The sequence below is a fragment of the Zea mays genome, chromosome 10, assembly GCF_902167145.1.
Source record: "Zea mays cultivar B73 chromosome 10, Zm-B73-REFERENCE-NAM-5.0, whole genome shotgun sequence".
Taxonomy (NCBI): domain Eukaryota; kingdom Viridiplantae; phylum Streptophyta; class Magnoliopsida; order Poales; family Poaceae; genus Zea; species Zea mays.
Genome location: NC_050105.1, coordinates 113,315,596 through 113,333,539, shown reverse-complemented (window position 1 = coordinate 113,333,539; position 17,944 = coordinate 113,315,596). Strand labels below are relative to the sequence as shown.

Genomic DNA, 17,944 nt, shown 5'->3' with positions numbered 1-17,944 from the left:
ACTGAGTGTGGGGAGAGGCGCGGGAAGGAGATGAGCACGAGATGTTTAGGCTGCAGGATAGTTTGGCTCTGATACCAATTGTAAGTAGAGGGACTCTAACTCTCATCAAGAGGATGACACTATGAGTTGGGGCAATTTTCTGTTTATTTCCTCAAACTCTACACAATGCCATACCCTTAGAGGGGTTGGGGACAGATATTTATAGCCCTAGGGGCTGCACTACCACACCTTCTAACACACACTACACAACAGTATTGTCCTCTAGATGCTAAAGAGACTACAAAGGACAGTCAAAAGCGACTGCTGTCCTCTAGATGCTAAAGCGACTACAGAGGACAGTCAAAAAGCGACTGTTGTCCTCTAGATGCTAAAGAGACTACAAAGGACAGTCAAGCTGTCCTCTAGATGCTAAAGGACTACAGAGGACAGTCAAAAGCAGGCTGTCCTCTAGATGCTCAAGACTTATTCCATCAGCTAGGGCCTACAACAAGAAGGTCAAAGCAAAATCATTTCAAGTAGGGGACCTGGTGTGGAAGACCATTCTGCCTCTAAGGAATAAAGACCGGAAGTTCGGGAAATGGTCACCAAGCTGGGAAGGTCCTTAAAAAGTAAAACAGGTGATGTCTGGCAACGCCTATTTGCTACAAACATTACAAGGCAAAGACTTGCCTAAGGCTTTGAATGGGCGTTTCCTCAAACAGTACCATCCTAGTATGTGGCAGGATGCCTAAGAAAACCGATGTAATCACATCGAGTTAGTTGCTTTTGGTTTGCTTAGCTTCACCAAAAGGCAGGGGGGGTATGTTGAGCACCATTTTGAGCGAGCGGACGGTCCGGCCCTGAGGCCGGATGGTCCGCGATCCGGACAGTCCGCGCCTGTGGGCCGGACGGTCCGCGCATGCGCAGAGCAGTTTAGGGTTCCGAGTTTTGTGCTATGTTTGTTGGCTAGATTTGCGGAATTAACCCGGAATCCAGTCGTGTAAAGGGTCCAGCCCCCCTCCTCTATATAAAGAGAGGTCTACGACCGATTTGTAATTATCAATCGAATCAATACAACTTCTATTCGCATTTATTTCCAGTACAATTAGGAGTAGTTCTAGTCTAGTTCTAGTTTAGCCTCTCAATCCCCAAATTCTTCGCCTCTCTTCGACTCTATGCCGATTAGAGGAGTCTAGGTCGGCCGGCCCGAGCCTAGACAACCCATAGGATCTCTCCTCCCCGACGGGGTCCCTCCCGGGAGCGAGATCCAGACGCCGTCGGTGATCTTCCGCCGCCCCTACGCACGCGCAGACCGTCCGGCCGTCAGGCAGGAAACCCTAGCCCCTGTGCCAGGTCGCGGACCGTCCGCGCCTGACCAGAGAGCACCGCCGTCAGTTCTTCTTAAGTATTTGGCGCTCCAAAAAAGCGTCAACAATACCCATAGGTCAATCTTGTTTCTCAACTGCTAGCACCACTCAAGAAAGCTGACAGGGCTTGTAGACTGAGCTAATTTACCTCTGCTAGACCCTTGGGGCCGAACACCAACAAGGCGACTACTCCAATGACCAGTGCTTCGGGAGCTCCAACTCCGAACAGGGAAGCACATATAACGTTTCTGCGGCGTGTTCTGCTCCCTACAGTTACACGCCAAAGGAGGACAAACTCAGCGTGCCAGCACGAATCATAGAAAAGATTTGAATTTGATCCCGCACATCAAAGGGCCCCCCCAAGAACAGGACGCTGGGAGCAATCTATTTATTACACGGGTAGTAGGGTTCGCCCATTTCTATATTATTAAAGCAGGAGAGAAACGAGCCCCCATGTTCGTCCACGTCATCTCTTTATGTTCTAGCCGTTGGATCACGTCTCAACGGCTTCCAGCCGCGTCTCCACCCGCGAAAGCATTCCTTATCATATATCATGTGTACCATCTTCGCTACGCGATGCTTCCAGACCCTTCGGGCTCCGGCTGCCAGTGCCCTCTTCGCTGCGCGATGGAGCTCCAAGGCGCCACCCCTCACCAACGATGCTTCTAGACGCCCAGATGACGCCATCTCCAGACGATGTCATGTTGTCGGCGTGGTCTCCTGCAGATCCAATCGAAGCGCCTTCCAGTCTACCCCTCAAAAATCGTCGCATTGCCTGGGCCGCCGTGAGGAGCCCCAAATCCAATCTCCTCCTCCTCCTCAGACGTTGCTGGTCTCCTCCCTCCCTCAAACGTCGTCGTGCTGCCAGCCCTGTCTATCGCGGCTTCAAGCGGAGCACCATCCCACCTCCCCCGTCAAACACCGATGCGGTGCTTGTGCCGCCGTCGGGAGCCCGAATCTGCCCCCTCAGACGTCGCCGCCTCGAAACGCGCAGGCCGGCACAGATGGGGGCACTGGTGGTCCGGCGCGGTTGCCTGGCGAACGACGATGAAGAGGATGAGGTGGTCGAGTCTATCAAGAAGAGGCACTGTGAAGAGCCGCCACTATCGCCGATGGATCAGGTGCCGGTTGCATTCATCGAAGATTTGGCCCTCTCTTCCACCGTATCGCTTTCCCATACCCATCGTCCCTGCATATCTAAATGATTCAGCTTCGATCTATCGCTGCCCAACGAGCGAATGGGGAAGGACCGACCCGAGCGTTCTGTCAGGTACCTGGGTAGTAAGAAGCACCAGCCCTTCCCGCTCCCAAGGTACCAACTGGTTGTCGCTTATGAGATTAGCAGCATCTTCCACAGTTGCGATTGACTGCGCGCTCGACTCCTCCACAGTGATCTTGAAAGCCTCCTCAAGGCCCATAACAATCTCAACCTAAAAAACAGGTCCATGGAAGATTTAGTCTCTTTTGGGAAAGAAGAGCAATCCAACACAAATGGCAATAGACTGGCATAACAGATAACTTGCAGACTTGAGTAGAGAACCAGAGCACTGATCCTAGATGTTATTCCCTGGAAATGTAATCAATTTATGATTGATACATGTACAAAACAAAATAGCCAATTGTTGTTCTGCTACCCAAGAATCATTCAAAAATTAAATAGATACATTCAATTGTTGCAAACATAAAAGCACTTACAGTGTCCAACGAATCAGCACCGAGGTCTTGAAACTTAGAGGAGCCACAGACCTCAGTGCCCTCAGGAAGTGCAAGCTGCTTCTTGACAATATCACAAACCCGATCCACAGTCTCCTTTTTAGCCTGGTAAGCACAGCAACAGTGGAATGATCATAATCATTAGGTAACACAAACTTCAGTTTAAAGAAGATTGCACCAGTATAATCTACCAGCTAAAAACACAAACACAATGTGATGGGACGTTTTACATCCACATCAGATGCTAACACGAGACAGAAAAATCCTGGGGTGCCAAATGCAAAGGGAAAAAAAAGATAACCAGTACTTTAGGAATTCTCTTGAAAATTTCTTTCATCGGAGCTATGTGTTCACAAAAACACAATCAAGTACATAATGGAAGCACTTCAGTGCACAATAAATACAAAATCTCTTTAGAAGCCAAACAAAGTAGTTGAAACAATTGGCACATTTGACATAGAAAAAGAAAATAAATAGAGATGTGTAGCTGCAGCATCATGCAGTGATTAAATTACGTGGTGACAGATCCATAGTACAACAATTTGTTACTTACAGGACAGCAGACTGCGAATCTTTGTGGCACTGGCTGCAAGCGGAAGGCTACATTATCCTTCCTTAAACCAGAGAAAGAGACAGACTTAATGCTGATTGCCTGTGAAACACCAAAGATAACATCGTAAGATATGAGAACTAAGTCCACTCAGCATAAAACAGCTGTAAGCTATGAAATACTATATCAGGCTTATCATTTTATCAAATTGTTCACTTGACTATGTATCATTCATTCAAGCTTATTGTAGAACCTTTGCCATGTACTATCACTTAATTCAGTATTGACATTACACACCAAACTAAAAGATAATGATAGCAGAATCACATGCTACACAGAATAAAATGAATCTCTGTATGGCTCTTCCCATATCCAAAATGTACATTTTGTGTTCAACCAAGTGGAAAACCAGAACTTCAGAAGAAAAGTTCACAAGACGATATATATCGCCACTACATTTGTGTTAGTTTGAACTTTGAAAACCGCCACTATCGCCGATGGATCAGGTGCCGGTTGCATTCATCAAAGATTTGGCCCTCTCCTCCACCGTATCGCTATCCCATACCCATCGTCCCTGCATATCTAAATGATTCAGCTTCGATCTATCGCTGCCCAACGAGCGAATGGGGAAGGACCGACCCGAGCGTTCTGTCCGGTACCTGGGTAGTAAGAAGCACCAGTCCCTTCCTGCTCCCAAGGTACCAAATGGTTGCCGCTTGAAAGAAAAAGTTTTTTTTTAAAAAAAATCTCATCTCAAATATAGAATTCTACTGCTAAATAAACAACTTAACAAGCAAGGTATGTTCTAATTGGTACATTCAATCTCCATGTTAGAGCTTGATTGAAGTTAGTAGTCTCAGCATACTGATTTTTCGTTTTTTTACAGTTCAAAAGGACACAACTGCTGAGATTGCTAAGAAACAAGAGCAAGAACAACAAAGGTAGGAAAAAGCTTCTGAAGTTGGTTGATACAGGCTTTGTAGCCACAGTGGAAGTCTTAGCCATTCTCCGCCAAGGTTAAAAAAACCAATCGTTGTTGTTTCATGTTGTTATCTTCTTGAGTTCCAGAAGGTTTATTCTTTGTTCCTTAGCATGTCATGGCTAACCACTTTTAAGTAAGCGTAACATGTTTTGATTAGGCCTTTTGGTCAGATATCAGATCACAAGGAACTGGTACATGGCCTACCCAGATCACAAGGCCTGCCCCATGATGTTCCTCCACATGATGTTGCTGATGAAGTTCCCTTTCCTTACAACAGGAGTCCTCTTCATGAGCTCATCGTTTGGGTGTTCTGTGGTCAGTGCCAGCGCTCCCTGAATTGATGACAGGCACAGGAGCAAGCGATGACGAGTTACGGAAGAAGCTAGATAACAAGTTGAAGACCTGTTCCATCATTACTGTAAGAATGGTCAGATTTAGTTCCCCATTAGTATCAGGTACACATGTTCTGATGTTTGTGACATAGTTGGGATAGCATGTTCATGAGTATGCAGCAATAGTTGACGCAACACAACAAAACTAGCAATGGGTTTCGCAAAGAGAATACATAGTTTTATGCGCGACAAATTGTTTGCGGTTTCCAAAGTCGAGACTATTTCAGATTTAGATTGTAATCAGTCACATACAGATGAATGCACTAGCATGAGGTAAAATTTTACCTATCAGGCAAGCTGAGGAGAACTCGATCCTCTTAACGGTGTTTCTGCCACTTCTCATTTTAGAAAGCAAAATATGAATTTTTGTCTAATTACACTTCTTTTCTTACATACGTAATGCACGAAGAAACTGCAGGCCAAATGCACAAATCTTTTTAAAGAGCAACTTAAAGCACCGTCACTCCACTTAGATATGGCATCAACACTCTACATGTATTATTGTTTTTAAGTAGGTACAGAGCATGCATACATAGTTAGCCTTTTGTAGGAAACGGGTGACGCCTAAGAGGGGGGGTGAATTAGGACTTGTAAAAATTTTACTAAACTAGGCCACAATTAAATCCCTAAAGCAAAACCTTTGCAAATAATCAAACTAGAGTGCAAACTAGGTTTTGTCTAAGTGTTGCTATCTCTACCGCAAAGGCTAAGTTTCAATCTACACTAAATAAGTATGACTACAAGATTGAAACTTAAATGCTTAATATAAATGCGGAATGTAAAGAGCTAAGTAGAGAAGCAAACTCTCGTGGATGACGCCAGTATTTTTACCGAGGTATCCGGAACCACGCAAGGTCCCGACTAATCCTCGTTGGTGCCCCTACGCAAAGGGAAGCCCACGGGAGGGCCAAGCACCACGGTCGAGTAACTCCGTAGAGAGCCGCGGGCCTTCTCCACGCGCAAGTGGTGCTCCGCTTTCGGCTCCTCTCGGACGCTCCCCGCCGTCTCCACTATCGAGCTTCCGGCCGAAATGCCGCGGGCCTCGTTCCCTCCGGTACACAGTGGCGGCCGTGAAACAAACGCGGTTGTCACCGTCTCGCAAGACTCTCGCCCCACTCGGTACAATTACAACGACTCACGCAAGAGCCGAGGGGTTGTGTGGTTTTACAAAACTCACTCAACTAACTAGGGTTCACCTAGAGCAAGCGCTAAAGCGGTCTAACTAACCTAAGCACTTCGCAAAGCACCTACGCTAATCACCGAGTGATTCTATTAAGCACTTGGGTGTTTGAGCTCTTGGAAATATGCACTATGTGTCTTGGTATGTTGCTTGGGCTCTCACACTTGAGAATGGCCGGTTGGGGTGGTATTTATAGCCTCCACACCCCAAACTAGCCGTTGGACAGAAAGCAGCAGCTTTCTGTCGTCGGGTGCACCGGACAGTCCGGTGCACCACCGGACAACTACTGTGCAGTGTCCGGTGCACGCCACGTCAGCCGACCGTTGGCGCCTGTAGCAGTCGACCGTTGGATCCGACCGTTGCCGTCTGCCCATGGCACACCGGACAGTCCGGTGCACACCGGACAGTCCGGTGCTACAGCCAGAGAGCGCCTGTCTGTGGCCTCTCTGCGCAGACTGTCCGGTGCCTCACCGGACAGTCCGGTGCACACCGGACATCAATGTCCGGTGCGCCACCAGGCGCTGGCTGACAGCCCTCATCTTGGATTTCTTCGCTGATTTCTTCGGGCTTCTTTTGTTCTTGAGTATTGGACTCCTATGCATCTTTTTATGTCTTCTTTTGAGGTGTTGCATCCTCATTGCCTTGGTCCAATTCTCTTTGCATCCTGTGAACTATAATTATAAACACTAGCAAACATATTAGTCCACAGGTTGTGTTAATCATCAAACACCAAAACTCAATTAGCCAAATGGCCCGGGGTCCATTTTCTTTACAATCTCCCTCTTTTTGGTGATTGATGACAACACAACCAAAGCAAGCAAATGATACAAGTATTTGTACTAAAATATGCAATCTACTTGCTAAGATGCATGATTGTCCCCACAATGTGAAGTTATGGACTTAAGCCTCCCCCTAACTCCATAATTCACTTACTTCCTATTTTTGGACCAAATAACCAAAACCACTGGAAAAACCATTTGTAGATATAAAATTTTAATTTGGTGGTGTTTGGTGTTTGATATAGTTTTCATTGCTTTGGTCCCTAAACTTCTCCCCCTTTGGCATCAACCACCGAAAAGGAAGACATTAAAAACATGTAGGAAGTAAATAAAAGCTTGCCCTCATCAAGAAATTTTTCAAATGATACCACTAGAAGGATATTAAATTAAACCATGTGAATGATATCAGTTGAAAGGATTACTCCCCCTAAATGAGTGTTCTCTTTAGAAAGAGATTTCTCCCCCTTTAGAGATGAAGAAATACCCCCCCTGACAGAGACCCTCTACTCAGGAAAAAGCATGTGAAAATTAGAGGTGCAAGACATGATTTGAAAAGACTAACTTCCCTTATGCATAGGTAACAGAATATGAGTTAACTACTTATGCATTTTTGCAACATGGAAGCATATGATATGAAATATAGTCTAATCAAATTTTGGAGAAGACATGTAAATGATACTGAAAGTAGTCTCAAAAGATACCAATTGAAAGTCAATGGTGAGCTTGAGAGACATGAGAGTTCTTAGAGATTTTTGCAGTGGAAGATTGTTGTCTTTCTCCGGGGACCTTATTTTCCTAACAATGAGACTATCACATAAAATAGACTTGAAAAGGTGTTAGTCTCAAAGTGTTAGATTATAGAGTAATCTCCCCCTAAAGGTGTGCATACAAGTTTTGAATACTTGTTGGAGACATGCACTTTGATTTGATATCAAGAGGGGCAAATTATCTACAATCCTAACTTTGGCACATATAAGTTAAATGATACAACTTGTAGAGATCAAAATTTTCAATTGATGCATCATTTACTATGGAGTGATATAAAAGCTATGTGCCGTGCTTAAATAAACATTTTAAGCCATGTAGGTTTGCTTAAGTATATGAATTAAGGACAGGCAATCCTACCATATGATTTACCTAGTATGCATGATTTTAAACAAAAGTACATAACAAATGTAATACTAGGCAAGAAAGGTAAACTAGATAAAAGGTAAACAGATACGCATATCTAAAAAACGAAGAATACAATAAAACTAGTTACCTTAGTCATGGGTGGGAAATTTGGGTCCGAAATTTTCACTAACCCACTTGGCAATAAACTTGATCCAATATGATGTATCCCATGATATACATCCCAATTTAGCCAAGTCTCCAAATTTCCCGAGTACCTTTGGTCCACTCACTTCCCTTTCGGGATCCAAACCTTCTTGGTGCTTTTCATGGTTGAAATTATTTCCTTTGGCACCCAGATGCGTTTGGCCCCCTTTCCTTTGTTGGCTTGCTTGTTGGCCTTGATTGCTATCACCTTTCCGTTCTTTTTCTTCTTGATCAAATACGGTGTAGCATCCTTTTTGTTCACCTTTTTGATGTAGGTGTTGGAGATTTTGCTTGATGGCTTTTGCTTGAGCTTTTGCCTTTGTTTATCCCCGGTCATCGCCTTGCATTGGAAAGACTTGTGGCCTTCCATGTTGCATAGCCTACAAATCACAGTTTCTCCCTCTACAGGCTTGTTCACTCCCGCAGTGGTGTTATCCTGTGGAGGTCGGATTTGTTTGGCTTTGCCTTTCTTGTCATACAAAGCCTTGCCAAGGCGAGCCACTTCTTGCTTTAATTGTTCATTTTCCTTTGCAACCTCATCCGAACATGTCTCTACAACAATATTCTCAACAACGACTTGGTTGCAGGGGTTAGAATCATCAATTAAATCAAAGCAGGAAGTAGAAGCATCTTTCTTAATTATTTCAGGTATTTCAACTAAAGATGCTGCTGGGGTGCTACCAATGTTTTCTAGCTTAGTAGTTAGCTCATTATTGTGAATGCTAAGAGTTTCCATTTTCTCTAGCAAATTTTCAATAGCTTCTTGGGAGCTAGCTAACTTAGCTTTCAGTTTTTCATTCTTTTTAATAAGGCTATCATCGGTAGCAGTGGATGGAGCACTAGATTCTAATAGCTCAATTTTAGTTGATAGCTCACTATTTAAGTTTGCAAAAGTTTCAAATTTTTCAAGCAAACCTTTGTAATCATTTTGAGAGCTAACCAACTTATTTTTCAAAGTTTTAAGTTGAGCTTTTTGCTTAGTGCAAACATCCTGGAAAAATTCTACGGCTTCCGCAAGCTCATCTATAGAGGGCTTTCCCTCACCTTCATCATCACTACTACTTTCATCACTAGAGGATGGAATGCTTTTGTTACCTCTTGCCATAAGGCATTTGTGTGATGACCGTGATGAGCGTGATGAGGATCGGTGGCTGCGCGTCCTTGGAGGTTCATCTTCACTTGAAGAATCATCCCAAGTTCTAACACTTGTTAGCGCCTTGCCTTTGCTCCTCTCCTTTTTGGGTTTCGCCATATTTGGACAGTTGTCCCTGAAGTGGCCCTTCTCCCCACATGCGAAGCATCCTCTCTTCCTTTGCTTTTTCCTGTCAATGTTAAAGAGAAGATCCTCGACCTGCAGGGGCACACCCATTAGATTAATCTTGCGGATCATCCTCATTACCTTTCCGACGCGTCGGATTGTTTCTTCGTCCTCGGAGGATGATGTGCATGGTTGATTATCTTCATCATCATCACTTTCTTCTTCTTCTTCCTCTTCTTCGCTTGAGAAACTTGGAGTGGGAGCCTTCTTTTTGCCCTTCCTTTCATCACATGCAAAAGCATATGGTCTTGAGGAAGTTGGCTCCTCTCCCCGACTCATTTTTCGCGACATCTCAAAGGCCGCGATTTTCCCAATCACAATGGTCGGGGTCATGTTGCTCAAGTCCTCCATGTTGTGAAGGATGGTGATGATGCTCCCATATCTTTGTTGTGGTAGCAGGGAGATAATCTTCCTCACAATGTCCGCATCGCCTAGCTTATTAATGCCAATAGACTTGAGCTCATTGATTATTAGATTCAAACGAGAATACATGTCTCTAACAAGCTCATCATCTTTCATAGCAAAAGAATTATACTCATTTAAGACTAGGCAATGTTTTTGCTCACGGACATTGGATGTGCCGTCATGGAGCTCATGCAATTTTAGCCAAATCTCATTAGCAGTTTTCAAGGTAAATACTTGGTTAAAAATATCCATGCTAAGAGATTCATACAAGCAATTTTTGGCTCTAGCATTTAAATGGATTTCTTTTTCCTCACTCGTGGTGGGTTTCTCGGGATTCTTGAGGGGTTTCATCCCGTCACGAGTGACTCTACAAACACCTAGATCAATGGCCTCTAGGTAACAAGCCATTCTAGCACTATAATATGGGAAGTTAGTGCCGTCGAAGTGTGGTGGCCTATGGGTATCCATCCCTTCCTCTAAAAAGCGTCGGCTCTTTTAGCGGTGAAGCTAAAGCGTTTCAAATGAGCCAAACCGGGCTTTGATACCACTTGTAGGAAACGGGTGACGCCTAAGAGGGGGGGTGAATTAGGACTTGTAAAACTTTTACTAAACTAGGCCACAATTAAATCCCTAAAGCAAAACCTTTGCAAATAATCAAACTAGAGTGCAAACTAGGTTTTGTCTAAGTGTTGCTATCTCTACCGCAAAGGCTAAGTTTCAATCTACACTAAATAAGTATGACTACAAGATTGAAACTTAAATGCTTAATATAAATGCGGAATGTAAAGAGCTAAGTAGAGAAGCAAACTCTCATGGATGCCGCCAGTATTTTTACCGAGGTATCCGGAACCACGCAAGGTCCCGACTAATCCTCGTTGGTGCCCCTACGCAAAGGGAAGCCCACGGGAGGGCCAAGCACCACGGTCGAGTAACTCCGTAGAGAGCCGCGGGCCTTCTCCACGCGCAAGTGGTGCTCCGCTTTCGGCTCCTCTCGGACGCTCCCCGCCGTCTCCACTATCGAGCTTCCGGCCGAAACGCCGCGGGCCTCGTTCCCTCCGGTACACGGTGGCGGCCGTGACACAAACGCGGTTGTCACGGTCTCGCAAGACTCTCGCCCCACTCGGTACAATTACAACGACTCACGCAAGAGCCGAGGGGTTGTGTGGTTTTACAAAACTCACTCAACTAACTAGGGTTCACCTAGAGCAAGCGCTAAAGCGGTCTAACTAATCTAAGCACTTCGCAAAGCACCTACGCTAATCACCGAGTGATTCTATTAAGCACTTGGGTGTTTGAGCTCTTGGAAATATGCACTATGTGTCTTGGTATGTTGCTTGGGCTCTCACACTTGAGAATGGCCGGTTGGGGTGGTATTTATAGCCTCCACACCCCAAACTAGCCGTTGGACAGAAAGCAGCAGCTTTCTGTCGTCGGGTGCACCGGACAGTCCGGTGCACCACCGGACATCTACTGTGCAGTGTCCGGTGCACGCCACGTCAGCCGACCGTTGGCGCCTGTAGCAGTCGACCGTTGGATCCGACCGTTGCCGTCTGCCCATGGCACACCGGACAGTCCGGTGCACACCGGACAGTCCGGTGCTACAGCCAGAGAGCGCCTGTCTGTGGCCTCTCTGCGCAGACTGTCCAGTGCCTCACCGAACAGTCCGGTGCACACCGGACATCAATGTCCGGTGCGCCACCAGGCGCTGGCTGACAGCCCTCATCTTGGATTTCTTCGCTGATTTCTTCGGGCTTCTTTTGTTCTTGAGTATTGGACTCCTATGCATCTTTTTATGTCTTCTTTTGAGGTGTTGCATCCTCATTGCCTTGGTCCAATTCTCTTTGCATCATGTGAACTATAATTATAAACACTAGCAAACATATTAGTCCACAGGTTGTGTTAATCATCAAACACCAAAACTCAATTAGCCAAATGGCCCGGGGTCCATTTTCCTTACACCTTTTAATCGTGGTACTACTTACTCAAGCTAAATGATCATTACAACATGTAAATTTTGGTACTACTTACTCAATCTAAATGATCATTACAACCTGTAAATTTTGGAAGACGAAAAATTTCGAACCGGTAGCAAGATTGTGTATGTATAATTGTATCTTCGGTTTGTTTGTGTGGCAAAAGAACTACCAATATTATGCTATATAAGTACTATTATATACAAGGAAAAGGAAAAGGAAAATGAAAAGGAAGAAGAAGAGGAAAATGGAAATGAGAAGAGCAAGGAAACTGGAAATGAGACTGAATATGAAAAGGTAGAATGCATGTTTACACTAATACACATTATTTACCAGCTATTTATGTATTATTAGACATGCACACACATGATACTTTCATTAACAAATTATAGGTGAAGAACATAAAACTGGTTCACATAGATTATATTTTGGAGAAGGCTGAAACTGGCATTCAGTTCGTTGGCAATGTCATGCGTAGCAGTAGTCAGATAAGGCGGGCACACTGTTGGTTTCCTTGTGTTGATAGTGCCAGAGAACGCTGTCCGTAAGTTAATTTCATTCGTTCATGCTTTTGTGAATCCTGGTACAATATTTGCCTTTGCGTGTTAATAATTCTCTCTCTATTTATCATGTTATGCTCAGATTTGATCTAGAATTTACAGTTAGCATGGATTTCATTGCTGTCAGCAATGGTGACTTGCTTTACCAGGTATGCGTTCAGTCTTGATCAAGAGATCTGGAGGGAAAATATTAATTTCCTTGTTTTTGAAGAACTAACTTTTGTGAAGTAACAAGGAAGCTCTTTTAGCTTTAATACACTTGGTATTACAGTTCATTTCTTTTCTGTGCATGTTAGTTATGTTCTGTTTTCTGATCTTAGAAGGTCTCTAGTAAGGAAGATCCTTAAAAAAGAACTTATGTGTATAAATTGAACACTCCAGTTAGTGCACAGTGGATATCCTTGGTTGTTGGCGCACTTGAAGTTCTTCCTGACAGAAATGACATAAATGTCTCACACATATGTTTATCCCCTGCTTTGGCAAAGCTTCAGAACACTATTGCATTTTTCCACAATGCATACAGGTGCCGATCAATCTTTTTTTTTCTGTGAGAAGTGCTTAGATTGGTGTTGATTTTATTAGTATCTCAATAAGCTTATTTTTTAATTGATTTCTGAAATTTGCATTTCTTTTGCAGCTGTTATGATGACTATCTTTCTGCACCATTTCCCTTAGGTTTATACAAGCACATTTTTCTTCCATCTGAAATGACAATATTACCAGCAAGCTTAGGAGCCTCCACATGCATCCTCAGTTCTGGTATCTTGCATGATGAGAAAGTTATAGATCAGGTGTGTTTGTTTCTCTTATTTTACTACCCTGTCCCCTCTGATCTAGACCAATGATTTGACACCATACATTGGTGCTTTCATTGTACTATGATTTGATAACATCTGTTACGTTGGCAATTAAAAGAACTATAATCTCTAAGAAAACCTTTTTTTTCTTTGCACTTGAATTTCATCAGATGATTTTTTTAAAATAAATAGGAACCTGCACATCAGTTTTCAGCTTTCGTAACGATAGAACTTCTAGAGTACTTTAAATGCTACATTTTAAACTATGAGCTATCAGGGAACTGCCTAACCCAACTAAATGAATCTACCCATCTATTCTACCTTTTTGCACTTATATTTTACTTGCATTACATACGAATTAGTATCTTAGAAAGATATAATATTTTTTATCACCATGTTCTTCGTATTGCAATCATTTAGTACCATTTTTTGGCACTTATACTCAAGTCTAAACACAAACATAGAAAATCTATATAATGCTGATGGAGTTGCTTTTTAATTTTTTGACAGTACAGAAAAAGGTCCATTTACACCGAACAAAGCATCTACTTTTAAATTGCTAGAAGAATCACCTTCTACTACTATAGAGAATTTATGAATAAAAGCAGCCTCAGATGTAAGTTGTTTTCTACAATTTTTTGCAGTATATATAGCTCACTCAACATATTTTTGCGAATATTTACATTTCTAATACCTTGCAGATTGCCAAAAAAAACTCACATATCCAATACTGGGGAAGAAATTACAGGGGAAGAAATTACAGTTTGCATTTTCTTTCTACTTCATTACCTAATGATTGGGGTCAGATTAATAAAACTATACATTTTATTTCATAGGATTAAACATGGATCCCTGCACATCAACAATTGTACCAGTTAGAAGACCAATAGACCACCGTGAATAATAGATGTAAACGCATGAGAACAACACAATGTCTCATTTTTATATATTTCGAACACACAGCGCGCGCAAGGCGCGCGTTAGACACTAGTATATACCAACGAAAGAAGAGACCATCCGCGTCTGTACGGAGCCGCACTCCAAGCCCTTCCAGCAGGGCGAGGCCGGTGGCCGCTGCGCGGGGGGAGCTGGAGGCGGCGCACATCGGAGATAGAGACGAATGGGGGAGCCGGGAGGAGGAGGCTCGCCGTCGGCGTCATTCGATTGGGGTTTTCACCGTTCACAGATTGGAGGCTTGGAGATAGGTTTTGCTTGCGGAGTTGCGCTACTCCGGTAGAGCAAGCGCAGGGTGCTGCTGTTAGCACAGCTGATTGGTACAACCTCAGCCGTCTGATCCGGATCCGACCGTCGTAATGACGTACAGCCACTGACTGACTGACTGCAACGCGGTTGACATTTGGCTGCCCCCTTTTATAGCGCACAAACTGTCACTTGTTTTGGCCTGTTCTCCTCGAATGCTTTGTCATTTTTTTGTTCGTTCATGAATATGTGTCTGTTTGGTTTCCTCAGAGAAGACAGACAGTTCAAAAATCACCCTCCTGCTCCGTTCAGTGGACTGCTGGCAAATTTATTCCATGCATCTTGCCTGTGTGTGTCCAACTGTCCATGTAAACAAGAAATACAAAAATCGCCTGATCGGTAGAGATTGTTTTATAGCTGCATCACATCAAAGAGCCCTTTATTATTATTATTACAAGTAATTTGATTCAAAACAGGTGATCGCAAGCAAAAATGGTTGATCTGAAAACTAGCAGCAACTTGCGTCGCAACCAAATGTTAGCGTCACAGATGCTTCTAGCGAGAAATAGCAGATATAGAGAGTAGAGAGGAAGCTAGCTGTAGCGTGGAGAGGGGTAAAAGAAGGAAGAAGACGAGAGGAAGAAGACGAGAGAATAGACGATGATAGTGTTTGTATTCTGATAATTGGTAATTGATATCCCTATTAGCCCATACAACTGTCCTTTTATAGATGTAGAAATCCACTTGCCCCCTGGCAATGGCCCCACATGGCAGCAACTCCTAACATTCCCCACCGCTTAAAATGCGGCTTGCCCCCAAGCCGCTGACCATGATCGCCAAGTTGCCGGAGACCATGCACAGTCTAAGCACTCAAACTCCATAGGTGGAGGCCACGGTTGCTTGAATCCTCCACTGTGAGCAAGTCCTGCTAAGTCTGCTAAGTCATGAACCAGGGGCTTTACTATGGAACCAAGCTGGTGATTGTCCGTCTCAACGCAGCTGATCACCTTGCCCAGTTCTTCCACCATTTCATTCAGTATGCCCTCTACACCAAGGACGTTGGCAGTTGATGAATACTGCCTCAGCATCGATGAGTAGCTCCACTTATCAGGCTTAGAACGATCATCCATGGACGCCTTCATGTCTCTGAAGATCTCCTCAGCCTCGTCCACATAGCCAATGTCGACGTACCTGGATAGAAGCATGTTGTAGAGCATCACGTCCATTGCTTCATCCTTCATCAGCCGGTACACAGCCATGGCATCCTCATCGTAGTGTGCCCTGGTGTATGCATGCAGGAGACAACAGTAGGTCACCTTGTTGTGCTGCACCTGCTTGTCAATCATCTCCCTGTGGATGCTCTTCACCACCCAAGGTTGCAATGCGTGGCCCATGACATACAACCTTGTATTGCACATGACCAGGTTTGGGTTCACACCGGTTGCCTTCATTTCCTTGAATAAGTTGAGTGCACGGTTGAAGTTGCCGCTGGTTGAGTGGACCTCGTTCACAGTACAACAGAGCACAGGGTCGAGCTGCCACTTCTCTGCGCGAGCGCGCCGGAGGGCCGCCTCGAAGTTCCCAGTGTGGTCGTACGTGTCGATCACCGCAGAGTATGTGAGCCAGTCCGGCGAGCACCCAAACCCCGACATCTTGTCGAACCACTTGACAACCTTGCTCAGGAGGCCGTAGGCGCACGCGCAGCTGTTGATGGTCGAGAAGATGGTGTTGTCGGGCTGCATGCCGTGCCGCAGCATCTTGGCCCATGGCGCCTCGGTCTCGCACCAGTGCTGTTTCTTGCGCAGCAGCTTGAGCTCGACGTTGTAGAGGATGACCTTCTTCTGGACCTCGGCGTTTCCTAGGAACCAGCGGCGAGCGAGCACGACAATCTCTGGCCTGGTGGCGATAGCCATGTTGAGCACGATGACGGCGTCCTGCTCGGAGGGAGGCTCGGGAAGGGCGGACTGAAGCCCGGCCTCTATGGCAGCTTCGTCAGGATCGCATGCGTTGAGCACCGCCGCGGCGGAGGCGAGACGCGCACGGCGGCCCAACCCAGCACGCGTGCGCGTGTCAGCAACTCTCATCCCACGAACCCTCAACATCGTCGCGATGGACGTGCCAATCCGCTCATGTGCGTCGTCCAGGTTGTGGATGAAGGCCTGGTAGCAGGTGACCATCTGGAAGCACCAGAGCTCCTGGGAAAAGTCTGGAAGGCCGATGGTGTGGTGCAGGGCATAGTTGGAGTCGTAGTCGTCTGAGTTGGGCCCACCCATGATGCAGACCACGGGAAGGTTGGGGATGGAGTAGGTGCTGTTGTTGAGGCCCATTCTCGAACACTTGGTGGGCGTAATGGTGAGAACCTCCTCCTCCTCTGCGTCGGTGTTGGGGACGAGCGCGAGGTTCATCGCCAGGTCTGGTGACGGCAAGGAGAAACGGAGACGGCGGACTTCGCCGGGCAACTCCGTCCCGCCGATGAGCCCGTCGTGGACCTTCTCGTCTGGGTCCCGACGGAACAACACCGCGCCCTTGGGAGGCACGGGTAGTGCGGTGATCCGCTGCTGTCGGCGTTTGACTCGATCGTCGCGTCGGGGTCGAGCGGCGCATGGACGGGTATAGCGTCTGAATCGTCGTCAGCCACGTCGGCGCTCGCGGCGTCCTCGTCCAACACGTCGAGCTCCTGGAGGAGGTCGTCGTCGGGGTTGGCGAGAGTATCGACAAACGGCTGTGGCGTGGTGTAGCGGTCGTCGTCGTAGAGCGGCGGGATGTAGCGGTCGGATACCGAGCCGGCGAGGAGCGTGGTCGACGAAGACATCTCGTCGGACCCTAGGAACGCGAGCACTGTGGCAGTCTGCTCGTCGCGGTACTGTGCGTTGATGACGGAAGAAGGAGGCGCGGATCCGTCGAAGGAGGAATTGCGCTCGCGTGCGGACTGCTCGCCGCAGCGACCAGCCAGCGCCTCGGTCAAGCGTGCCTCCGTGCGCGCCAGCGTGTCGAGAATACCCTGCATCACCTCCTCCATGAAATCCTCCTCTGATACTAAATGTTAGCGTCACAGATGCTTCTAGCGAGAAATAGCAGATATAGAGAGTAGAGAGGAAGCTGTAGCGTGGAGAGGGGTAAAGGAAGGAAGAAGACGAGAGAATAGACGATGATAGTGTTTGTATTCTGATAATTGGTAATTGATATCCCTATTAGCTTCTGTCCTTTTATAGATGTAAAAATCCACTTGCCCCCTGACAATGACCCTACATGACAGCCACTCCTAACACCAACCAATCGATGATCGGATGAACAAAGACAGACGTATAATCGCGTGTCCATCAGACTGACCAAAATGTTGCGGATTTGAGCCGCCCGATTGGTTTTTATTTTGTTTTGTAACGTCATTTGCTCGCCGCCTGCGTGCCGAGGAGCACGCGCGATCTGGGGCCA

General features: G+C 45.8%; 1 protein-coding gene, 1 long non-coding RNA gene and 2 pseudogenes across 4 annotated transcripts; 2 read left to right on the top strand and 2 right to left on the bottom strand.

The window, feature by feature from the left end:
• Positions 1-1,962: 1,962 nt before the first annotated feature.
• On the top strand, positions 1,963-2,551 carry LOC103641591 (uncharacterized; annotated as a pseudogene).
• On the bottom strand, positions 2,549-4,178 carry LOC103642714 (acyl carrier protein 2, chloroplastic). Its single transcript, XM_020545464.1, has 4 exons — positions 4,175-4,178; positions 3,613-3,758; positions 3,042-3,164; positions 2,549-2,776 (listed from the first exon to the last, which is right to left on the bottom strand). Exons 1-4 carry the CDS (start codon positions 4,176-4,178, stop codon positions 2,564-2,566), a joined length of 486 nt encoding a protein of 161 aa, XP_020401053.1. The 3' UTR covers positions 2,549-2,563.
• A 7,992-nt stretch (positions 4,179-12,170) lies between these two features.
• LOC118473579 (uncharacterized) lies at positions 12,171-14,299 on the top strand. 2 transcript variants are annotated; one of them, XR_004853260.1, is made up of 4 exons: positions 12,171-12,252; positions 12,348-12,664; positions 13,153-13,306; positions 13,823-14,299. It is a non-coding gene; the product is annotated as an uncharacterized lncRNA (long non-coding RNA). The 2 variants fall into 2 exon arrangements; XR_004853261.1 differs by having other exon boundaries at positions 12,348-13,038.
• A 636-nt stretch (positions 14,300-14,935) lies between these two features.
• LOC100502505 (uncharacterized) lies at positions 14,936-17,611 on the bottom strand (annotated as a pseudogene). The gene has a single exon (NR_145708.1). The product of NR_145708.1 is annotated as an uncharacterized protein (transcript).
• Between the last annotated feature and the right edge of the window lie 333 nt (positions 17,612-17,944).